Source organism: Excalfactoria chinensis, chromosome 14, assembly GCF_039878825.1.
Source record: "Excalfactoria chinensis isolate bCotChi1 chromosome 14, bCotChi1.hap2, whole genome shotgun sequence".
Classification (NCBI taxonomy): domain Eukaryota; kingdom Metazoa; phylum Chordata; class Aves; order Galliformes; family Phasianidae; genus Excalfactoria; species Excalfactoria chinensis.
Window position 1 is genome coordinate 10173122 of NC_092838.1, and position 25251 is coordinate 10198372.

Here is a 25251-nt window from a genome sequence, read left to right on the forward strand (position 1 = left end):
TGCAACGCTCGGTGCCGGGTGCCCTCGGTGTGAGGGGTGCCCGAAGGTCCGAACCCCGCACGTCCCTCTGGCTGCGCGGGGTCAGCGGGGGGAGCTGCGCGGCGGAGCATCCCCGCACAGCCGGGGCCGGCAGGTGGGCCCGCAGCCCCGCACGGGGGGGTCGCTCCCCTCCGCCGGAGGTTGGGCGGAGCGCGGCGGCGCCAATGGGAGCGGGCGGGCGGCGCCAGGCGCGGGGGTGGCGGAGCCTCTCGGCGAACAAAGAGGGAGCGAGCGGCGCGGCGGGAGGGGAAGAGGGAGGCGGGGGAGCCGGCCATGCGGGGCCGCAGGTGAGGCGCGGTAGCCGGCAGCACGGAGCGCTCCATGGCCGGCGGCTCGGGGTGAATGAGGCAGGCGAGGAGGGCATGGCGGGCGTCAGCTACTCGCCGCCCTGGTGGGTGAGCCTGCTGCACCGCCTGCCGCACCTCAGCCTGCGCTGGGAGCTCACCGCCGCCGACTTCCGCCCGGACGACGCCGAGTACCAGCAGGTGAGCGCGGCGGTCCGAGCGCGGTGCCGAAGAGGGGCCGACCCGGCGGGGGCTGCGGGGCTGCGTCCCCCTCCGTCCGCGTGGGAATTGGGGGGGATCCTCTCCCCGCTCCGTGCCCCGAGGCCGCCGGGTCGGGCTTTCCCGGTGGTTCGGTGCCGCTCGGTTGGCCGCGTGGTCGCGATGATCGCGTTGCCGTTCGCTGCGGGCTCGGCTGTCAGCTCGGAGCGGGGCTGCGGTGGCTCCGCGCCGCCTCTCAGTGCAGCGGCCGCCGGGGTTGGTTGGCTGCACCATTTTGCTTTTGGACTCGAGCTGTCCTGGAGCTGCAGCCGCTGCTGCGGGAAAAAGGCTCCGGCAGGGAAGGTGCGGGCGGTGCTGCGGCAGCACGGCCATCCGATGGAGGCAGGAGAGCGGCTTTGCGGGATGATGCCGGAGCAGAAGGAGAGCGGGATGTGCCGGGGGCGATGTGTGCGTGCTGAGGAACCTCTTTAAGCCAATAACCAGTGCACAGTACTGACCCAGTTGGAGCACTTGGGGATTCGGTGTGTGAACTTGCTGTGGTTCCCGTGGCCGTGGGGGCTCAATATGGCCACGCAGGGCTGTGGGCCGCAGGCAGCCCGCTGTGCCCCATCACCTGGCTGGAGGGGGCGGGGGGCTGCGTGTGCTGCATGAGCTCAGAGTTCACAGCTAGCTGTGCTGAGTGACCTTTGGGTGCACTGCAGCTGTGTGGGTTTCACCCGGATGGCCCCAGGAGCTCCTTGCAGCGCTCTGCAGTTGTGCTCATTGCTCAGATACATTTTGTACTGTAATAGCATTCGGACTCCTGCTCTCTCTTCCTCCTCCGTGCCGTGCAGTGCTGCCCTTCCTGCGATGCTGTTCAGGACTTCTCTCATGGCAGCCGATGGCCTTTTTGGTCTGAACATCAGCTCGAAAGAAAATGTCTTATCAAATCCCAAGCCAAACGTCTGGATTACTGCAGGGTCTGTCCTTAGGAGCACAGTGTGAATAGCAGCTTTGCCGATTTCAGTGCTGGGGGGGATGGCCGACAGCTCCAGCAATGCAGGCAGTGTTATCAGTGCTGTGCTTATATAACAGCACTGCTGCGAGTTGGCGCTGGAGTTTGTAGCCATATAGATTAATTCTAAGGCAGTGAAACAGGGCAGCTTAATCCGGGAGTGGGGACTGTAATGCTGAGTGCTCTTTCATGCTTCAAATTGTTCTGAATTCTGTTTTTTTTCCATTTGTTTTATTATGAGTTTGCATCCCGTGCTCTGCTTGCAGCCGGTGCTGGCGTAGTTTCCCTTTCTCTTAGGACCCTGTCATGTTATGGAGGTGGAATCATATCAAATTGTGAATATAAGGCAGTCCAGTTCTTGATTTAAATCCTGCTTATGGCTCCCTTCTTTAGAGGTCTCGTGAGTTGGCCCAGTTTGTGCTTGTGTTTGTTTTCTTCTCTCTTTTTGTGGTTGATGCCCTCGTTCTGTGATGTGAGCTGTCAGTGTGAGGTCACTGGGGGATGCTCACTGGGGATATATGGGAATGGGAAAGGGCAGAGAGTCCCTGGCTGTAATATAAGGATTACCTTTGCTAAACTGAAAATACCTTCAAGTTTCCATGACTTAAAGCGATAGAGTAGCGAGTGCTGTCATTAAATAGGCACACAGTGGGTCACTATATCCACTCTCATTCTGATTCCACGTGAGGAAGGAAGCAGTGTGTCCTTTCTGGTTCACAGGAGATTTCTTAGCTTATGAGAGAGGGGGGAAAACACCGCTTCCTTTGTAAAGCACTGTTTTCTTTAGGAACTTCTTAGTGAAAGCCCGCCCTCTTTGTGCTCATGTTGTGAAGATAGTACATGAATTTTGATATCAAAGTCCCTATCTGAACAAAATGTGAGATCCAGGCAGCTGGATGCAGGTGCTGTCACCTGTTGGAGCGCCACGTGCCGTGGGTGAGGAGGGTACAGATGTACCAGGATGTAACCTCTGCCTGTCAGGGATTACTGTAATGCCTGAGCCTTTATTCCACTGAGGCAGCAGACACACTGTTGTCCCCTGAAACCTCTCTGAAGTGCATCTATTTCATAGTTAAACACATGCTGTCTGTGTTAGATATCCAGGTCTTTGTGTCTCTTGGGTCCATCTGTGAGGACCCAGACCTAACAGCAGTTCTGCCCATTCTACAAAGCAGTACACTGCTGTGCATGGCCCATCTGGAGGTAGCTGTGTGCGTGGTGCCCCAACCAGGGGGCTTCTTTCCTCTGAGAGCTCGAGGAATGCTTATGGTGATGCTGCCCCAAGGGCTGGGGTTGGTGCAGCTGGGGGCTTTGACTATGTACCTCCTTCACCTTGAGTTGCTCTCTGAAATGCCATCTCCAGGGATTATTTACTTCTTATCTTCTCCTGCTGCGTATCATGTTGTGCTAGGTTAGAACACTGCGTGCAGGAGCAGAACAAATCCTCCCACCAGGACTGCATTGTTTCACTATATGTATATGCATGGCCTTCAGATGGTTGGCTTCCCTCTTGACAATCTGAGGGCATCTTCCCTACTGGGGGGAAGGCAGGTGAACTTCAGCCCAGGGTGAGCTGTGATCCCTCACATCTGGGGCTAATGTGTTGGGTGATCCCATCAGAGCTGCCTCCATGTGCTGCTCTATAGAGCCATCCCTACAGAGCAGCTCATCTCTCCGGTTCTTTTCCCTGCCCTCCCGTGAGTCACTGGGATTGAAGATATCTTGATATGAACAGTTTTGTTCTGGCTGTATTCTCATCTGAGTCATACTGCAGTGCTCTGCAAAGCCTTTTCATTGTGTAGTGAGTCACAAACTCTGGAGTGAAGGGAATGTAAAAATGGAGCACAGCCTGTGTTCCCTCTGACAGTTCTGGTTTCTGTGCCTTTTGCTGCTGAACAGATGATGGCCATTGCAGCAGGACCGTCCACTTTCCAATTAACTTGACTGGAAAGTTAAGGTGTTCCTTAGGCTGCTGGTGTCACCAACTTAATCTGTTCTTTGTGATTTATGGCATAGCACTGAATTCACTTTATTTCTGGGAGTTGGTTAAGGCACTGCGGAGGTCACGTGCTGGAAGGTGCACAGTCAGTGTAGGGGTAGTTGTTTGAGATGGGCCTTTGGTACCTGCAGGAAAGGAACTTGGAATGCTTCTCTGTAGCTCTTATGTCTCGCTGTAAGCTGAGAAGTGCTCTATAAACAGTGAAGAGGAAAAGAGGCTGCAAGAAGCTGAGCTGTGGAGTACCTGGGCTTAAATTTCTGCTCGTCTTAACTGCTGCAAAATGGCAGAGTTGACCTGAATCTGTGTAAATGTGGGCTCTGTGTGAAGCAGGCAAGAGGAGAGCAAAGCTCTCCAGCCCATCTTTCAAGTTCTTTCCTTGCATCCCAACAGTGCTGCTTCTGTTGTACACAGACAGTAGGTGCAGGGGCAGCTGTGTGTGCATGGGGGAAAAAGCCTGGATGATAGATTCCCACCAGTTCAGAAGCACAGCTATGCTGAAGGTAACAAGGATAAGAACAGGGCTGTGCTCCAGTCCGTGCTTTTGTGATGGTCTATCTGGTGTTGTCACCCAGGAGGTTCTTTGCATGCACTGCTTGTTGCTATTATGTAGTAGTATGTTTTTCTCCCCAAGTAGGTGTGCTGGGGGACCAAGCATACAAGGGGCTGTGTAAGCCCAAGGGTGCTGCCTTTTGTTGGCTTGCAGACTCTCATCCATAGCATGTGTGTTTGAATGGGCAGGCAGGGGTTCAGCATGGAATTAATTCTGTCAGGTACTTGCTGGCTCAGTGAGGCTCTTTCCCTGCACATAACAGCTAATGTCGTCTTTGGAAGTATTTCTTGGCTGGGGAACCATGGTGAAGCTTGAACTGCCAAAAAACTTGGATTAGAGAGATTGTTTTAGAACTTCCTCTACTGTACTGGCGTCCTATTTCAATGCTGAAACCAAGAGTCTTTCTGTAAATTGGGAACATGTGTCTCAGTCAAGCTGGATGACGTGTTCTTGTCTAGTTGGCTCCCAGTCAGCGAGTAATGGGCCTTTCTGAAGGGGGGTCAGGCTGAGGGCTGCATTTGGGAACAGCTGGACCTCTTCCAAAGCCTGATCAGCATCTCACTGCAGCATTCGTTTCTTCACACTTTCAGAAAGGTTAGGTGACCCTGGTTAGCAGAATCCTGTGTTTTCTAATTACACTGAAGTTGCTTTCGGATTTTGAAGAACTAATGGTAAATCCCAGCTTCCCTTTTCTCATCAGCGTTGGCTGCATGAGTAACCGTGTGCTCATACCTCACATCAGCCCCATTTTGGTCCCTTTGATCCAAGGGAACAGCAGCACAATGGCTGACCGAGAAATGTGAAACTAAGACAGTTTTTGATGGTTGATTTACTGAAGTAAGGCAAAGAAGGGTTTCTGTATACCATACATCCAGTTGCACAGCAGCATATGGTATACAGACAGGGAAAGAAGTCAACCTCTGCCAGCTTTCTGTCTGCAGCCGTACTATTTTGCTGACCCATGCTGTGCTGCTACGTTTTCAGATGGTCTCCTGAGAGCTCACAGTTTCTGGAAACCCTGACTGTGGATGGCTGCCCTTTGGTCAGAGAGCAGCATTTCTAAATGTATGGCTTTAGCAAACCTGAGTACGCACAGAGGTAAAAGATGGCTTGGAGAAATGTGGAATGCCTTGTGGGGGAAGGAGATGAGGGTGTGCAGAGGTGGAAACTGTTTGCTTTGTGTGTGTAGAATCCTGAAAGTATTAATCCTGTGCAGAGAAGCTGTTGCCAGCCCTGCTGAACTTGCCAGTGCTAGGAGACGTTTATGCTGTGCCTGGCTTGGGGCAGCATCACTCTGCTGTCAGCTGCACCAGTGGAACCAGTGCTAAAACCATTGCTCCACTCTCACAGTGGGCAGCTGCTGGCACCTTGGCACTGAAACCACTTGTCCTGTTGAAAATCCTGTTGTGTTGGTTTTCTAAGAGGCCTGTGTCTCCTGATCAGGTCTGAAGCACAAACAATGTAGACAGTAGGTGCTGCATCCTCCTCCAGGTGCTGCTGGTGTACATACAGGTGTCTGTTGGTTTGCAGCAAATGCTGCTCAGGAACTTTGAGTTTTGCCTTTGCTTTCAAAGCAGACTAAGCAGGAAGAGGAAATGCAGATGAGATTCTCTGAAATTAGTTTGCCACCGAAACGATGCAGCTGCTTAGGAAGCTTCCCTTTGGTGTCTGGATACAAAGCCCCATCACTGGTGTTCTGCAGAAAGGACCATGGAAATCAAATGGTTCATTTCATCTTCTTTTTTTTTTTCTCTCCTTGATTCTTAATGCCTTTTTTCCTTTGAGGAGAGGTGAATCCACGCTCTTCCAGTTAACAAAAAGCCTTTGTGCAAACGTTCATCCAGTAAAACAAGCAGTGCTTCAAGCAGGTGTTGGTGTGGAATTTATTGCTGCTTATTTTTCATTATTAGGGAAAGTGAGAAGTTCTCACCCAGAACATATCTCATTAGGCATGGCTGGAGATTAAGGGTGGAAGTCAGGTGCTTTCCTCTGTCTTAATCCCAAGGCTTTGAATGTGGATTAAGGGAGCTGCGCACAACTCTTCTTTATCTCTCTCACTTGTATTTTGGATTAGATTTATTTTGGAACCTGTAAACAAAAATCTGCCTGTTGAGAATGAGGCAGACAAAGGTTCAGTGCCTTCGTACATCGTGTTTCTTAATGCAGCATCTTTGGGCAGCTGAAGGGTGGGCGCCTCCAGACCCCTGGCATCTTTCTTTTCCCCCCTTTTCTTTTTCCCTTTTCTTTTCCTTCTCTTTCTTCCAGGACAAGGCCAATTTTACACCTCTTTCCTGCTAGTTCCCACCCACCCGCACACTTAGTGGTGCAAAGCCCTTCTAACTAAGCTCCTGATGACTGTCAGCTCTCCTCTGGTCTGTTTTGTCTTTTAGCAGTAAGCTTTCTACCAGCTACATTGAGATTTCCCATTCCCCTTGAGCGGGTAGGAGAATTTGGCTTGGTTTCAGCTGAGCGAGGTTCCCATCGCTGGGGGAAGGGACGTGGTGTCTGGGAATTTCTTTGCTCTGAGATTCAGACAGGGCTTGAGTAACTTTGGAACATACCACGATCACCTTCTGGACTGAACTTCCTAAACCAGCTTGTGCTTTTGAGACGTGGATAGGGCTTAAAATACTCTCGGACGTGCTGGTGTGCTGAAGGGTTGTCTCAAATAATTAACCAACACCCCATAGCTGCTGCCCTCTGAGCAAGGCTGTCTGCTGCTCAGCGTGCCATCCTACTTCCTTGCTTGCTGGAGGTGATGATTAACAAGACAGGTGAGCAAACGTCAAAGGAAGATTGAGGTCATGCAAGACTTGCTGTCCTGGGGATGCACTCGGATGACAGCCTAAGAAAAAGTGGCTGAGAAAACTTGTTGCATTCCTGTAGTGAGAAACCAGGGATTGGTTACATGTATCCCCAAATGAGAGAGAGCCTTAGCCGCACCATGAAAGGTCAGTGGGTGCCCAGCAAATAGTCACTGTGAGGGCAGGGTGCTGCTGATGCTTTCTCCTCTTTCCTCATCTTATCCTATATAGAAAAACCAAACTCAGCACACTTTCATGCTGTTAAGTCTTTAATCTCAAAGTTTTGTGGTTTTTTTTTCCTGTTTAGCTTTCTAGTGGTGCTCAACTTGTAGGGTTTCAAGTCTGTTCTCATCACTGTGAGCTTTGGTAAGCCACAAATGTGCATGCTTCTGTAAAGCAGTCATCTGCATGTGCTTAGGGCTGCAGGGCTGCTATTCTCTTGCTGAAAGAGCTGGGGGAGGGGTTGAGGGGGAGCTGGGGAAGGTTAGCATGCAATGTGTGGGTAGGGAGGTCAAGGTGACTCAGACCTGATACTTGTGTTGCTTCCTATCTCTGTGTACTTGGAGTTGATGGTAACATTTAGAACAACTTTTGCTTTTCCATGGCCCTGGACTTGTTAGCTCTGGCAGATGTAGCTGTGCTGGGCTTTTTTGGAGTTATCATTTGAACAACTAAGCGTGTTTTACTTCAGTGGTGAGAGCAGCATTGCAACCAACCAGGGAGAAGAGCTGTCACTTTACCCCCATCCCTGGAGTTGCAGTTCAGGTCAGGGTTTCCTTGCTCAGTGCTATGGGCTGTCTCTGCCTGATCAATCCCAGAACAGTTCCACACATGCACCAAAGTGCTTTGCAGGGTGAAATTAGGAATGAAAGATAGTGTTGATCAGTCCTAACAATGCCAGGCTTATTCCTGGATGAGGAGAACCTGGCATGTGGAGAATGGATGTTTCACAAATGTGCACCACATTCAGATGTGTTGTTATGCCAGTGCTGGTGTCTGTGCATGGGCACCCTTTTCAGTCTATAAAACGCCGCCTGTTCATGCGTTGAATTTAAACAAGCCTGCTATTCAACACTGAAATTCAAAATAACTCCAAAACCCAAATGGAGGCACTTGAGTTGCATAATGGTGTCTGTTACAAGAGGGCTCTGTCAGATGATGTAATGCCCCTCAGATAAGGGCAGGCTGTGGGAGAGGAAGGGGGTCTGGGTCTGGGTCTGGGTAGCAGAGTTATCTGCTGGGTGTTAATTAGCAAACTTGAATAATCCCAAGGTCAGTTGGGTTATAGTTGTGCATGTGGAAAAAAAACCCAACTTGTTGCTCAGTGCTGTTGTTTCTGGCAATTATAATTGGTTTAGTGTCCATTGGCGTATTGATGGGCAGAGCAGGACCTCGCTGTGCGTTAGGCTTGCTGCTTGGGATGGGTTTTCCTGCAGCCTCACAGTGCTCCCAGGCTTCCAGCGAGGCTGGCTATGGCTGCTGGGAGCGATGGGATTACAATGTGTCTTCCTTTCTCGTTGTTGCAATTGTTGCTCTTTGCATCTGGATTCAGCCTGCAGCGCTGTTGTTTGAGCACTCGTAACAGATGACTTTTACTGTTCCTGAGGCCTCTGGCACTTTTGTGGTGTGTTGCTTTCCTTCCTCTAAGCTTATGCTGAACTATCCCTTCCTCCCTAGGAGCAGCCCTTCCCCCTGTTGCTGTGTGCTGGCAGTGCCCCCCCACCCCTCTCTGGCTGCTGTAGGGGGGTGGGATGGGGCTCTTTCCCTGCCCATTCCTCCTCCCCTTTCTCTCCTGTTTTACAGTATTCACTCCAGGAAATGCTGAGAAAGTTGAGAGTAATGGAATTCATGAAATTCAAGCTGTGCTTCAATGGAAACGTGTTTTCAATTTCTGCCTCCTTGGGAGCCCGGCACTGAACTGCGATTGTTAGAGCTGGGGGTTGGGGCTGGGATGAATGGAAGTGGTGGAGGCAGCGCTCAGTGCATCCTGCCCTGGGCCTGGCTGCTCTCTTGCACTGCTGGACTGCTGTGTGATTTGTGATGGCTACACTCAGCTGTCCAAAAGGCCCAGGCCTCTTCCTGTGGGTTTTGCTCTGGCTGTGAGGCCTGAGTGGCAGCGAGGTGCTGCGGTGGGATGTGATGGAGGGACCAGGAGCAGGGAAAGCCCTGCTGCTGACTTAGGGTGCAAATTAGAATGGTGACTTGAAAGCCTTTGGTAAAACTCATTAATTCATTCTTTCTTTAATTAGATGCCCAGCTATGGGCTTGTAATTCTCAGTACATGGGAACAATTGTAGTTGTGATAAACCGTGCTGCATCAATTGCAGAACTCTGCGTTTTGGTGAACACACCCCTGGTGAGCTCTTGGTTTGCTCTTGGAAGGGTAAAGCAATGAAGGAAGCAGATGAGATGCTCGGTGTGTGACCTGCTGCATCAGACCTTGTGGTGCTCATGAAGAGGAAAGGGTGGAGCTGCCCTGCTGATGTGCTGCTTTTTGGGAAGGTGTCATCAGATAACTTGCAAGTAAAGATAGAAGGAGAGAAAACGTAATAACTTGTGCAGATATCTTCTAATCAAACCAGTTCTGTCTGGAGTTCTACTCTAACAAGCTGCTTGCTGGCTTTGCACACACAGCTTGTTTTGCTGCTTGGAATTGGGAAGCAGCTGAGTGTTCGAAAATAAAAAGTACCAGGTGTTTTTTCTTGAGTCTTGTGGGGCATGAAAATGGATGGTAAACTTGCATCGTGTGGTTGTCTCTTCCTGTTTTTGAGAGGAGGAAGGAAACTTTCAGAACTGAGTTGTTGTTAGGGCCACATACACGTGACTTGGGCCTGAGAAGTCTGTACTTCTGGTAATTTTGGAGAAGGAGAACTGGATGGGAGGTTAAAAATCCATCAGAGAAGGAGTTATTGTTTCTACCCATTGCAACTCAACTTGTAGTTCAGATTGCTGAGTGCAGTGGTAGACCCTGAGAACAGGATCTCCATGTAGCTTCAGATTGATAGGCTGACAAGTGTGAGCATTGCTGAAAGGCAGAGACCCAGAACAAGGCTGTGGTGGAGGCAGTTGGCTGTCACAGTGCTTAGACAGACACAGCTAAAAAGATAGGATGTTTTCTTTTCTTAGAATCTGAAGTTGAGTAAGGTTAGAGTCAATGCCTTGGATTGCAGGGGAAAGGAGTAATTACACAAGCCTACATCAGAGGTACCCCATTCATAATGACAAGTGTCAGTGTACATGTTCCCTTAAAAGGGAAACTTCCTAATTACATTAGGAGGCAGAAAAGAGAGAATCATCTGTGCTGGTCTTTTTTTTCAGTCTGGCTATAGTGGGAAGCAGCACTAGCACATCCAGCGAGGACAGAATGATTTACTTGACACTTCTCCTGTAGCTAAACTGAAACCTTTACTTTGGCTGAGTGCTGTTCTCAAAACACCGCACGGTGCTTTCTGTGTGCCTTGTGCTGTTTCAAAATGTGACCTATGTTCTCTGTGTCCTCCCATCCCTCCCTGCAGCCTGTATGGGCTCTCATCCCTCATGCGGGTGTATGGGCTGAGCAGTGGAGCTGGTTGGGGCAGGGCTCCAGCCTATGCTGAGGTCCAGTTCATTATGCGTGCAGGGAAGTTCTTGCATGTTGTACTACAGATGTGGCATCAGCCTAAGTAGGCAAGCTGGTGGCAGCAACCAATTTCCAACACTGAAATAGCCTTTTGTTCCAGTAAGTATAACAAGGCAAAAGTCCTGGTTGACCTCAAGACCATCTTCTGGGCCAGGCTTGGTGTGCTGATGGGCTTGCTTTTCCAAAGCATTGTAAACACCTTAAATTAAAGGGTTTACTAAACGTGATGACTACAAAATCCATCCAGTCCCATTGAGGAAATTCTTGCTGTGGACACACAGTGCTTGAGGATGTGTTCCCAGTGCTGTGTGAGCAGGCAGCTCTGGGAGAGGCAGTGTGTTAGTAATGCTGGGAGCACACTGCTGAGGTGTAAGTAACAAGGCCCGACAGTTTACTGCAGCTCTGCTGTTTTTATTAGTGCAGCTTTAGCCTTGGGCAGAGTGGAGGTTATGGGGGAAGGAAGAAGGGATGTGCTGTGAACTTGCATCCTCTCCCAGCAGATGATGAGAAGCAAGGTATGAGGATCTCCTTACCCTAATCCCCATTGGAGCGTTAATTCTTCTTGTCCCTGTACATCTTTCTTAGCCCTGAAGTTCTTACTGAGGCAAATGCTGCTGGGTCACATGCGTGCCTCACTCCAGTGCCCTTTCCTCTTCTTTGCTGTTTGCATGGCTTCTGTTGGTGTCTGTTAAAATTCAGTTGCCTGCTGTTAATTTTTTTCCCTCAATAAAATATTGATTTTCCCAAGAATGCTGTTTGTCTTACTATAGTCCCTAAGTACATTAAATAGCTTTTTATTAGCTATTGTCTTCTGCCTGTGACTGACCCACCTGCAGCTCAAGGCTGCCTGGTGTCTGAGTCTCTCTCTGCTGATGGCAATGGAGCACAGCCAGAGGAAGGTGTCCTCTGGGACCAGAACAGCAGTGCATTCAGCAAATGAGATGTAGTTCTGCAGGTATAACCCATGGGCAGGACTTTCAGCGCTTAATAACTACATTAGGTTGATTTGTGCTGTCTTTGCTAAGAGTAATCTTGTTTACTTGGTGCAGTAAATTAAGGGTTCTAAGAAGGCACCACTGACTGACATCTTCGTGCAGTTAGTTCTTCCTGCCTGCCAATGTGTATGCCATATCTCTGATAACAAAACTAGTTGTGCAAGACTTCTGCTATAGAGATGTTCTCATTCAGCTTCTGACTCACTGCTGCCTTCCAACAAGCCACCGGTCTGTTCTGGGCAAGCAGGTCCTGAGTACTCAGTGCAGCTGCACATGGACTGGTCAGCGGAGAGCCTGCCTCCCATGTGCTGTGAGCATAAAGCTTCAAGGGCTGACACTCTTACATACAGCATCTGCAAATGACAGTGTGACAGTCAGTTTAGTGAGCGGAAAAGTGCCCTTGATGATTCCTGGTATCAGGACTGGGGTCTGCAGGTTGCCTGGGCTGCATTCCTCACAGTCACACATGTAACTTCCAGCCAGCCCCTCTCCTTGTGCCCCTGGTAATAGCTCCCAAGCAGAGTTCTGCATTCCAGGCACGTTCTCACCCTGCCCTGCTTGCTCAGGCTGGGTTAGTCATGCATGTCACTGTGTGTCAGATCTGCCTCTCTCTGCTCCCTGAATCCTTGCTTTATAAAAGACAGTAATCAACAAAAGGGGGGGGGTTAAAGATGCAGAGCTTGGTTATAGGCTCTTGTCACTTCTTTCACTGTGACCGTTGGACTAAAGAGAGCATTTTGATAGCAGGAAAAAAAAATCCAGGGTCCTGGGAAAGTGACTGAGGCCCCACTGTGGGGTACTCGTGAAAATTAGTGGGTGCCAGTGGTATGACTGTGAACCACGTGTTTTGTAGGAGAAAGCTTAATGCTGTGCCATTCGTCACAGTCAAATTGTGCCTCTGCTAAATCTGTTACTGCACGATCTCCCAGTCACTGCATGGGGATTGTGTCATGTCTGTAAGAGTATGCAGCAAACTGCTTGGGTTCCTTTGCTTGTACGTCTTTCACCTGCAGGTATAATCTTGTGGCCACTTAATCACTTCCATAGCAACCAGCCTGTCATAAACAGGATTACGGTGTCAGTAAGGAGGTTGCAGAGCATGGAAAACTTAGGCAGGAAGTCTCCTCTCATGCAAATACCCTCACTGAGATGGGATAAGGAGGGCAGTGTGGGGAGATGTGCGCTGGGAATGCTGTTTGCATGTTGTTGGGGAGCCTCATCACCTGGAGATGGGAGGAGCACATGTGTGGTGGGAGATGAGTCCTTGAACTGCCTCAGGAAGGTGAACCCATGTGGTTGGCCAACCCATGTAAGCACCATGTGGAGCCTGAGGTGTAGAACTGCCACGTCTCAGCCAGTGTGATTAAAATCTCAGAGGCACCAGGGACATGTTGCCACCATCTAATTTTGTGTCTGCCTTCTTCCTACTTCGCTCATAAGAGCATCCTAGGTTCCCCAGTCTGGACAGGGTAAGATTATTCTATTACAAAGGACTGGTTGCATTAATTCCATCAGTGCTATCATAGAATTGCCTGGGTTGAAAAGGCCCACAGTGATCATCCAGTTCCAACCCCCTGCTGTGTTGCAGGGTCACCAACCAGCAGCCCAGGCTGCTTAGAGCCACATCCAGCCTGGCCTTGAATGCCTGCAGGGATGGGGCATCCACAGCCTATCTGGGCAACCTGTTCTCAGAGCTGGATTAAAATGCTGTCTCAGAACATGCTCCATCTTAATTTCTGTCTTTAGTTGAACTTGAGTTGACAGTTTCATTGTTGAAGATGGTGGAAGGAAGGAGCAAAATAAGAAGGTTCCTTCTTTAGCTTCTTTTAGCATTGAAGGCTGATGATGTTCTGTGGGCTGTAAGGGAGAAGGTTTGTGGGAGGTTCAGATTGGATATTAGGAAGAACTTCTCGGAGTGGTGATGTACTGGCTCAGGTTGCCCAGGAAGGTGTAGGTAGGGACACTGTGCCAGAACCATGGGTGTGTGACACTGAGGGATGTGGCTTGTGGGCATAGCAGAGATAGGTTGGTGGCTGGACTAGGTGACCTTAGTGGTCCTTTCCAACCTTTATCATTATAAACAGAAGGAGAACTCATTTACTTACAGATGTTGCTGGAGGTATTGTGGTGGGATTTATGCTGCTTGGAGTTAAGTGAGAACAGTTACTGAGTGCTTTGTAAGAGTCTCTGAGCAAATGCCCTGCTCTGCTTTGTTTGTAGTTCATGCACCGCTTACTTTCATTCAGTAAAAGCTCCATGAAGCTACCAGAGTTGTTGCAGATATTTGCTTTGTTTGCTTCAGAGAATCTTATCTCAGGGCTGCTCAAAACTCCTTTCTAGAGGATTGCTCTCACTCCTTGCAGTGTTTGGGTGATGTAATAAATGGTTTGATTGCTTCAGTGAGGCAAAAGTACTGCTTGGCTCCTTCCCAGCAGCTTTAACACCTGCTAAAAGGTTGAAAGATTCCAGGCAACTGCTGCCAACCCATCAGGGCTTTGAGAAGTCTCTTGTCAAAGATCCAGCATTTTGTATATGTTGGGAGTTGGATACCATTCCGCATTAATCTAATGCAGATCTAACTCTGCTGCTGCTTGTACTGCTTTTGTGTTGCTGGTGTGTTTAGGGAGCTGACGGGAGTTTGTGGTGTGCAATTGTGATCACTGGTGTTGAAGTGAAAGTGGTGAATTAGGCTTAGGAGGGCATGGCAGTCAGCTTTGTAGCTCCAGAGATTCTCCAGTGGCTGTAGTTTTACTGTGGGTGTTAATGAGGTCATCCTCTGTCATACGTGTTGCTTGAGAGTTCCTGAGCAGCCCTGCTTGCAAAGTGGAGAATCCCACTATGTGATAAACTGCCAAGGTGGCAAATTGCTGATTGCACAGGTGAGGACACTTGGTGTTTCAGAAGAGCTGTTTTTCAAATGCAGAGTCAATTGTGAAGAGAAACGTAGGTGTGAACATGGCAGGTTTCTTATGAAGCCAAGGAAAGCTATTGATACAGTAGAAGACAGCTGGCTGAAAGTCCATGCAGCCACAGAGTGACCTGAAAGACACCTACGTTAAAAATAAATGAAGGAGGAAGTGGTTGGCAAACAGGGAGTGAGGAACCAAGCCCTGATTCCTGGTGCAGATGTGATGAAAGCGCATTTTAGGAAATGCAACAGCCAGAAAAGCTGATGGTGTATTTCTGTGTTCAGCACTGGGGAACCTGTAAGGTCAAAATGCTGACTGGGTAGCAGCCCTTTGTCTGGAGTGCTCTTGGCTTGCTGTAGTTCTCCATGCAGAGAGAGAATCCATCTCAAGCACTGGTTATTAATCTAAAGATAGCACTGAGAAGACGTGGCAGTAAGGCTTACAGCATACCTAGCTAGAGATGAAACAAAAGCAGCCCCGGACTGTATTGGGAGGGGGAAGAAGCTTCAGTCAGTTGTGGTTATGAAAGCAAATGTACTTCTTTCTCTCTTCATCGTTTTGTGCACAGCAAGCAGTGTTGCAGCTGCTGTCTGAGTGTGTTGAAATATTCAAGGTCAGAAGCACAGAGCTGCTGAGTGCCATTGGTGGGGAAGCTGCGCTTCTGAAATGTGGGATGGGTGAAGCAAAGTCCTCCTGGAGAGATGGGGTAGCTCTGTATCACAAGTGTCCAGAGTAACTTTCATTCACTTTGAGCTTTGGGGGATCCCTTTTTTCATAGATGTACTCTGGCATTTGGTGCACGCCTGCATTAGCAAAGTGTGCAGTGGGTTGCCCTGGAGCACTGCTGGCAGCTGAAGGCACACCAGGATGGCATGGCAGCGGGGGGCGATTCCTGCTATCGTGGTGCTAACACCCATTCTCCAGGCCCAGCCTAGAAGCAGCAGCTCTGGGTAACATCTGCACAGCTCAGTCAGCATGGAGGGATGAGATGTGGTGGCACAAAGAGGCACTGATCTGTGGAGGTCCAAGCAGCTAAAGCTGCAGCAGAGCGTACAGTGCTTGAATTCCTGCCTTGAACACTGATCCGAGCAGCGCTCTGCTGTAAGGTAGGTGCTTTGCTGTAATGCCTTTCCCAGCTGTAGCTGCTATGAAAACAAATGTCAAAGGACTCCATTTCTGACAATGGTCCTCTCCGTCACAGGCGCTGAGAGCTGCTGGATTAGCATAGCAGGGGCGGCTCAAAGCAGTTGATAAGCGCTGAGCGTTTCCTGCTGAAATTATGACCAAGTGACTTAGAATTCTGCTGCCTTGCACATTTTTCAATCCCTGATTTAATAGCCGACTCTTGGCTGCCTCAATTGTCACCACATCCTCTTTTGCATCTGTAAATCGCAGGAGGATTTTTTGGTGTCCAAGTGTGCAGCGCGTGTGGGTTGGGGTCAGTAATAGGAGAGGTCACTTTGTACTGGGAACTGTAAAGCATTACAGAATGCTTCCTTCCCTGTGCTGTGTTTTGGTAAAGTATTCTTCCCTGCAACCCAGAGAAGCAGGGTGCTGCTAGATTCTGTTGGCATGATGCGTTGGGTTTTTTCCCCCCTCATTGTTCAGGTACTTAGCTGTGCTCCAAGGGAGAGCTTATTGTTGCTTTTTTCCTTAAGAATTGAACAAATGCTTTGAAGTTTTGCTTTAAATAAAAAAATAAATAAATAAACAAGCTGCCTTGTGCGCTCCTGCAGGTCTGTTCAAACAGACTGACTTCAGCTTGATCTGCTTTTAACACAAGAGGTAGCGTGGTTGTGCGCAGTCTCAGCTTGGCTTTGTGGTTTTGTGCAGCGCCCTGCCCGAAGCTCAGCACTGAAAAGTTGGGTATTTTTAATAGCAACATCAAAGAGAAACTGATCGTGTTCTGAACTGCTGGGGGACCAAGACCTGCGTGCATTGGAGAAGCTGCTTCCTGCATTGGTTTTGAATATATCCTTGCTGTAGATTTGCTTGTGTGTGTTTCTTGTTGCACAGTGTTCTTGTACAAGAGTGAAAGAAACTTCTGATAGCGCTGTATTCCAACAAACCAGGAGTTACTTAAAATTGGATTTGAGCCTTAAGCGTGCATGTTTATGTGCTTAGTCCTCTTCAGGCAAGACCTCAGTGGAAAAATAGTGCAAAACTGTGGCTTTCAGCACCATGTTATTTTGTGTTAATGGGGCCTGAACACAAGGACCTGCGTGGGCAGTCCTAAAACTGATGCAATTCTCCCATCCTTGACCAACTGTGCAGCTTCAGCCCTTTAATTGAACCTCTCTGAAGTGGAAGTTTGTGGCTTCTGAGGTCACGGTTACACAGTCCCCAGCCAAGGGAAGGCAGGAGGGCTTGTCTGGGTTGGTGGCATAACACTCTGCCCCCAGGGCTGCCCAGTGATCACACAGAGATGCTGATCTGGCTGTGAGCAGCTTTCAACACCACGCAGAGGCAGGTCTGAAGTTACAGGGTAACTCGCCCTGCTGCTGACCTGAGCTGTTTTGCTGGCTTGAGACCAGGTTGTCTGAGCTGCTGCAACCTGAACAGCACCAAGTCCTGACCCAGGTGTAAAGCCCAGCTTTCTTCTTGTTATTTCACTGCTGTAACCCTGATCTGGCTTCCTGTGCCTGCACACAAGGCCCCATTGGACGTGGGTAGAAATGAGGGGCTGTATCATTTCTGCAGACAAACTCCCTGGTGTCTGAGTATTCTGCTGTGCAATAGGTAACTTTGCTCTGCCACTGGGAAAACACTTCTGCCAAGCAGGTGAACCTGAGGCAGGAACAAAGTGCCCACGTGTCGTCATGCTTTGGCACTTAGTATGGTTAGGGGCTGTGTGGAAAAGCACAAAGCTTCGTATTGAATCTCCCTTCTCGGGGTATTGAATCAATGAGCAGAATTCAGGAGCCAGGTAGAAGGTTCCTGGCTGACTCTCGCTTCTTGTGATCCTACAGCATTTTCTAAGCATTAGTGGTGTTCTTTCATGGGGGAAAAACACACTTCTGGGTTTGCCTTATAGATTAGCTGCTTCCTGCTCTTTATGGCTTCTTTCTGGTTTGGAATCGGAAACAATGCAGGGCTTGGAAAGTTGATAGAACAAACCACTGTACCACCAGTGACAAGAGGTTTGTGATGATATTTAATTTCTGGTTATTTCATGGCTGTGGAATTGCAGCTGAGCAGGGGATATTGCTGGGAAGTGAACCAATGCACCCTTCTCTTTCCTTTTTCTTTCCTTGCTTCTTTCTCCTCTTAAAGACCTTATTCTCCAGTACTTTAATGTTCTTGGGCTGTTCTGGCTGTCATTTGAGTGCCTGATTTATATAGTTTTATTTCCCCCTGCTTCTACAGCAGTGGATTATGTGGGATTTGATGCTCTCATTATGTGCTCACCTCCATACCAACAGCTACAGAGATGATGTGAAATCACGCAGAGCTGTATGGTGCTGACACTGAAGGTCTGAGGTGGTGGTGTAATGTCGTTCTGCAGCTGGATGAGCAGGAATACCAATGACAGCCATCTCTAGCTCCCTGGGGTTCAGCTGTGTGTCTGAAACACAGCAACAGCCCCCACCTTCCCTACACGTTTACCTGCTGTGAGCCTATCTGTGTTTTGAAGCCCTTTGCTAAGGTGCACCTCTTCTAAAGAGTAATGAGGTTGAAAGCAAGATACAGGGCTGTGTGACCAGCTACAGCCCATCCATTCATCAATGAAATTGTTTTCCAGTGCTGCATGCGGAGAGAAGCTGTCAAGGCTGATAAATGCTCTCAAGCTTCTTCACTTCTTCATTCTCCCTAGAGCTCAGTTTCCAGAAAGAAATATTGATACCTAAAGTATTGGAGATACTCATCAGGGACCAACCTGGAGTGGAGATGGGGCAGGAATATTTTATCTGGGAGCTGGCTGGGTATGCGGTCAAAACAATAAACAGATTATTTTGTTTTATGATGATTTTACTTAACAAAAAAAAAAGGAAAGGAATTGAACTTTGTACGTTGAAGTGTCTGGGAGGGGACATCCTTTCAGATGTTTGGCATGTTGGAGATAACAGCACCCTTCCTTTCATCAGTAGCCCTTTTTCTAAGTGCCTTTTGAATGCAACGCAGAGCCAGTAAGTGGGGGGCTCTGGGCATCTTATTTCTGTGCTCTGGCTGAAATAGCTCTTCCTGCCGGAGCTGCCATCGGAAATGAGCTGAGCTGTACGTGCTGAACAAGAGGAAGATGGGGAGTAGTTTGCTGGCAGGAAGCTTGTTGGTTCTGTTTATCTGTTCGGTGGCTTGGGAATAGCTGGTTTTGAAACACTGTGAGTTTGGCATGTGGGAGCATTTGCTCTTTTGTTATCTATGGAAGCTTGTTGGGAAGAAGTGGTATTTTGTGACACAAAGCTTTATAAGGAAACAAAAAATTCCCCTCCCCACTTTTAATGGAGACATGTGCCTCAATCTGTGTATATCCCAGCCAATGCCTGGGATATTTGGCTGGACATGCTTCAGCCCCAGTCACACTGGTTTGTTCTATAGTAGTTAAAAGTGATGCTGTTATTCCTGGGTTCTGTAGATGAAATTTTAACTTAACTTTAGAACCTCAGACCCCTTGAATATTCTGTTCTTACAGTATCAGCACACATGTCAACATTTGAGAGTTGCATTATCCCGAAAATCATAAGGCACATTGATGCTTTTAAATGCTTTAACCCAAAATGAAATAGATGAAATAGAAATTGACTTTTTTTCCTTCTTTAATCATTGTGAGGAGAGTTTTTGTTTTTTTGTTGTTTTTTTTTTCTGAAGGAGGAAGTTTCTTCTGAAGGGCATATTAAAGCCTTAAATGTGTCTTAAACATGAATGATGAGATCTTCCTAAACACAAAGAGTGCTGACAGTCTGCGGGTGCTTTTTACTTACTCTGAAATGAGAGTAACTTCAGATGAGCAGTAGAGTTCTTGGGGATGGTTAAGTTTTCCAGGGGGAAATTTGAACTTGAGGAATCACTTGAATGGAATTCCTTGGGTAGCAGCTTCATCCTACACCTAGGAGAGCTGTTGTGCTGGGAGAAATTGTTAGGGATGTGACCAACAAGGAGAGGAGACTAAACCCAACTTGTATAGTTGTCTGGAGATCAAATGCTCCACTGGAGTGAGTATTGAAATAGCCTTGGGAGTTGAAAGAGTCATTGGTGCCTACAGCAATGAGTGACATGAAATACGGCTGCTTAAGTCCTGGGACATCAGAGCTTGTTTTGAGCTGACCTCCCATTAAAGGACTTGAGAAGACAGCTCCTCCGAGCCAGCTTGTCCGACTTGATTAGATTGTATCTGGAGCTTGATTGAATTTGTGAACAAGATTATGAAAAGCACCATGACTGTCAATGAGGTGAACGGACTTTTGAGGGAGAGCTCTCTTTGTATCCCAGAGGTAGTGCTTGTAAGGTCAGTTATGGCTATGAGATCGCCCTGACTTCAGCTGCAGGATCAACGTTCTTGCTGTTATGCCATCAGTCTTACAAACACACGGGCTGTTTGGGACTTGTTTCCTGAATATGATGTTTGCATTACCATAGGACAGGCTTCAGTCTGTCCTGAAACAGGAGGGTTTTTTCTGTCTTGGCTGTTACCAAAGTGGTCACAGATCCTGGGATTATGGGAAAAGCTTTGATCACCAAGCACAGAAACAAAAATAGGTATGCTTGTTAGGGTGGAGTCGTGTTTGCTGTGCTTCATTGCTCCAGCAGGTCAGATTTAGACAGATAACAACTCTGGACTTTAAATAACAATCTCAATATTTGTGAAGTGGATGGGATGTCAGTCTGACTTCCATTTGAGGATGTGAGGATTTTACAGCCTCTTGTAAGACGAGAGGAAAACTTCATTACCTCTTTTCTTAGAATCATAGAATAGCCTGGGTTGAAAAGGACCACAATGATCATATAGTTTCAATCCCCCCCATGCTGTGTGCATCCTCACCCAGGATGGACAACTGCTAAGGTTTAGAGGCAGCTATGCTGCCTATAGCTGTGGGGCTGCACTGTCAGAACCTGCCCATGCTGCGTCCTGGGCATCTTCTCTTACCCAACATCAGCAGTAATGGTGGAGAAAGGGCAGAGTAATCTCCAACACATTGCTATACATTGCTGAAAATGTGGAAAGCAATGCTTTGTGGGGAGATCCCACTCATGGAAACTATGCTTCATACCTCTTTTCTGTGGCAGTGAAAGCAAGCTGATGTAGAAATAATAGCAATCTCCAAGCCTGAGAATGGTGCACCTGTAAATGACTGTGAACCTCTTTTGCTAAAGCTTTAAATAACCAAGAAATCTAATATTTAGCAGTCTGCTTATCAGGTGTCTCCACACCTCGTTTGGTTGTACTGAACTCAGAGGAGCTGACAAAAGACGTGGCAGACTTTGAAATGAAATTGCATTCTTGGTCCCTACAAGTTTTCTAAGTGGTTCTGTACTTTTCTCTGGAAGGGAAGTGTGTGGGGAAGGTGCTGTATTTCTTTTCTTTCTCTTTTTATTTGGTTAATGTCTTTTATTTGGTAAATGTCAGCATGGTCTGGAAGCAGAGCCCTTTCTATAGAAAGCCAAGATTGGTTTGCTTTCCTGTTGCGACTCTTTTCCTTTGCTTTCTTAAGTTAATGGAGTGCAACACCTACAAGCACAGCACTGATGCTTGTGCTGATTTTGAGGAATATTAACACCTTCTGGGTGCCAGCACCGCTCCAAGCCGCCAGACATGAGCACAACTGCACATCTCGCCCCATGCCTGTGCCTGCAGTCGTCTTCCCACTGAGCCATGGAATGAGGCAGAACGTAGGTTTGCCTTACTGTGGTGTGATTACCCTACACAGCCCCCGTCCTTCTCTTTTCGAGGTGCTGCTGCTTTGCTGTCTCTCCCTGTTTGACCTCTGCTGGGGACAGTGATCGATGCGTGCGGAGCCGCAGTGCTGAGGCAGTCGGTGCCTGTGCCTGTCACGCTCTGCTGTGGGCTGGCAGCATCCCAGCCCCGGGTTCGTTGCTGTGCAGCTCTGGGAGGCAGCAGCCAATGCTGAGCGTGAGCATCGGTGCACTCAGCTCGCCAGATAACTCCTGAGGTGCCTTTCTTCCAGTCTGAAGTGTGCAACTCCTCCGCTGCTTCTTGTCTCCTACCCTCTACCTCTCCTTTCCATCCCCCTCTGCTGCCTCGTGTTGTTGTTTTGCACGTACACGCTGTTGAGTCTCCCGTTCGGTCTCGGATGGAACTGACTGCATTTATCACACCCACAGAGCGACCGCCTCCGCTCAGCGGTGTGTGGGGGGAGAGCTGTCACCTTCTGGTGCTTCGTGACCGTGTCAGGTGGGGTAGGTCATGCAGCTGGAGGCAAACAAGCTGAAAATAGCCCTAAAATGGGGTCATCAGCCATTTTGTGTGCAGAGGCTCACTGCGCAAGGCATGCTGTATAACTGTGAGGTGATTTGGGGCCCCTGTGCAGGAGAGGTGCTGGCTGAGGAAGCCCACTGTGATGGCTGGGGGTCTTAGGACCATGCCACTTGGAGGGGAGGTGATGGCACAGAACTGGATCCATCAGCAGCCTTCTCATACTTGAAGGAGAGGTTGGAGAAGACAGGGGCAAACTGTTCTCCAGGTGCATGGCGAGAAGATGGTGAAGCACTCAGAGGGTGGTGACGCACTGGAACAGGTTGCCCAAGGAGGCTGTGGATGCCCCATCCCTGCAGGCATTCAAGGCCAGGCTGGATGTGGCTCTGGGCAGCCTGGTCTGCTGGTTGGTGACCCTGCACACAGCAGGGGGGTTGGAACTGGATGAGCATGGTGGTCCTTTTCAACCCAGGCCATTCTGTGATTCAGTGATGGGGCAGCAGCCATGAGTTACGTTGGGAAATGGCAACTGGCTGTGGTTGCTTACAAACTGTTTTTCCATGGTGCTGTAGCAGGGGCTGAGGGATGGGTTGGAAAGCCAAGCTTCAAGACACTTGAAACTTGCCTGGACAAGGCTCAGAGCAGTTTCATCCAGCTATGAAATTAGCCCTACTTTTAGTAGCAGGTTGGACTACAGTGACCTCCAGAGGTCTCTTCCAGCCTGTTGTTCTCTGCTACTTTATGGGGCCCATGAAATCAAGGTTTCTCTCTGCAATTTTGTAGCAGTGACGTGTTGACCTCGTGGAGTGAACGCTATAAAACTGGAGCCTTAAATATGTGCGTTTAGCATTTATGGGAATTAATCTTTTAGGACTCAGTGGCGCCTGTATTCAAGTTACTGGGAAAGCAGACCAGACAGCTCTGAACGCTGCTTTCCCCTGGGGTACCAAGTTAAGGCTGAATGGTGCTTCATCTCCCAGTTATCCCCCACTCCCCATTAGTGTGATCTCTGTTTATAAGGTATGCCTTCCATTCAGATACTCTCCATATAATTCTTTCAAAACTGCATTGACTCATGTCAAGAGCACTATATAAAGTCATTTTTATTTAACTAATAAAGTCCGGTGGTGTGCGAGTAGATTCCAAACTGTAATAAGAAACTAACCAGCAGCTTCTTCCACCTTCTGGGATCCTAGGAGGTTACTGGAGCGGCTCACTGCCCCAGTTTCATGTTTGTGTGGTGTCTGGATTTGCTTCTTTGCTTTGGTGTTTTCAGCGTGGCTCTTGGTAAGCTGGTCTGAGGCTGGTAGGCTGCTGTGTGCAGGGCCAGCATCTGACAAATGACTTTAGGAGGGGAAAGCAACCTAAGTAGCTTAATAGGATTTAGTTCTGTCTACACTGTCCTGCCAGAGCATGTTATAAACCACTTTAGTGGGATTCCTTCTTTAAATATAACCATGACATCAGCGTGGGCAGAACCTCCATAAGAGCTCTGGGAACTCTCCTGTAAAATTGATCTTAAAATGCAGTTGAGAAGAATGAATGAATGCCTGTGCTGCAGGACTTGAGGTCTGGGAGCAGCATTATGTGTGAGCAGGATGGGAGGATCTCTGAAAGAGAGTGTATTAGCTTACCTTCAGAGCGCTTTGATTTCTGGTGTCAATGATGCATCTGTTGGGAAAAGCAGCTAACAAGAAATCCTGTAGGATAAAGTGGTACAAATACACACTTCTACTAACTGCTGTGACTACTGGTGCAGCAACGTATTTGACCATCCTTATATTTTCCCAGGACTTGGTGGTGAAGGAAGGAAGGAAGGCACGCTTGTCCCTAAGTATGTGATAGAAGCCTGGTATTGCTGAGCTGGGAGGGAACTATTTCCCCCCTCCTCCCAGATGCCACTGGAAAATGGAGAAACAGTGAAGAGATGCTGAGATCTGAGGCTGTCAAGTGGGATGCCCTCTGTAATGCATTTGGTGGCACTGGATTTCACCTTTAACTGCATGGCTTTGCAATCTGTATGCACACTTACTCTTGCCCTGTTCTCAGGAGTGGTGTTTGGGATGTGAATTGAAGGACCACATGGACCGCTGTTCCTAGCACAGCAACAGGACAGTGGTATGGAAAAGCTGGACATGCAGACCACTTGCCAGAATGCTGCTCTCAAGGCAGCAGCATCGTTCTGCACCCAGTTGCTGTGTGGACTATCTGCAGCTCCGCAGCAATTCATGGCAAAAGCTGTAAAGAAAGCATCGCTGCTCACATAGCTATTCTCTTCAGCACAGCTACCAGAGGCCCTCATCCCTTCTCAGTGCTGGCGAGGAGCCTACGTGAGGCCTTTCTTTGCTCTGTGCTTCCCGTGCACGGGCTGCAGAGAAGTGTTTAATGGGGCTGCCGGCCGTGTCAGTGGTGCAGGAGCAAAGGCTCCAGCTGTGACTGCGGTGGGTCTTGGCTGGCGTGGAGGTTTTTTGATCTGTTTCCTCTCTTAGTCTCTCTATGGTATTTTTTTTGTTCCTGGGTTTGAAGTGAATATTGGTTCCCAATAATGAATATTGGTTGTCTTTGTCCTGGAGGGTTTTTTTGAGAGTTTTCTTTTCCTCCTTTAATAAAAAGGGGAAAACAAAACAAAAATGCAAACAAAGTCAAGGAAGATGCAGTGTGAAAATGCTTCCTGCACAGGAACTGAGTTTCTCTTGGGGGAGGGAAATAAACTGCTTGTGTTGAGGGAAGAGATTTCCTTTGTATTTTTTTCCTTTTAACCCCAGTGCTGTAGCTTCAAAGAGGAAGTTTTGGGGTGAATTTAAGGTGAGAAATGCAGCCCTCATCACTGCTAGTCTGCATGTCCGCGTTCTTTGTGTAGGCACATCAGCTCAGATCTGTGGCCCACAGGTGGGTCAGGGGTCTGCATCCCTCCCAGCTCATAGAGGAGATCTCCAGACCATGGGGCAGGCTGCCACATCCAATCTTTTGGGGTTTCTCCTCATGGCCAATGTGCTGCCTTAAAGCTGGCTTCACGTAGGAATTATGTCCTAAGGACAGCTAGCAACAGCACAATGGGTTGGGATTTCACTGAAATGTTTAAGATTGTGGAATGTTGATATGGTTGAGTTTGTTGTATGCAGCAGTGATTGTATGGCAAAAAAAACCCAATACCCTAAAATATAAATGGGTGCCTGCAGAGGTGCTGCCATGCACAGTTTTCTGGGCAAGATATCATTCTGTAAATGATTCAGGAACACTCCCCCACTGGCACAGCAGTGATTATGTTATCTATGTTTGTCTTAAGTATTTTTGTCTCTCCTGGGTTTCTACGGACTTCTTGTGTTCCTGCAGTACAGTGGGAATGCTTCTACAATCCCTCTGATTGCAAGGAGGGCAAATTCATTGCTTCCAATTAAAAAGTGCTTAGTGTTCTTTTGCAGATCAGTTCTGAGTCTTGCCACGAAACCACTGCTCTACCCTGGACAGTC

At 48.5% G+C, this 25251-nt stretch overlaps 1 protein-coding gene across 2 annotated transcripts in view; it reads left to right on the top strand.

The window, feature by feature from the left end:
• The first annotated feature begins 239 nt into the window (after window positions 1-239).
• Window positions 240-25251, top strand: part of TTYH3 (tweety family member 3) — a 65948-nt gene continuing 40936 nt past the window's right edge. Inside the window, exon 1 of one of the 2 annotated variants that reach the window (XM_072348977.1) lies at window positions 240-524. In XM_072348977.1, coding sequence (XP_072205078.1) covers window positions 402-524 — 123 coding nt within the window. In that variant the 5' untranslated portion in view covers window positions 240-401. The remainder of the gene's footprint in view (window positions 525-25251) is intronic. The other variant, XM_072348976.1, reaches the window with a different exon arrangement.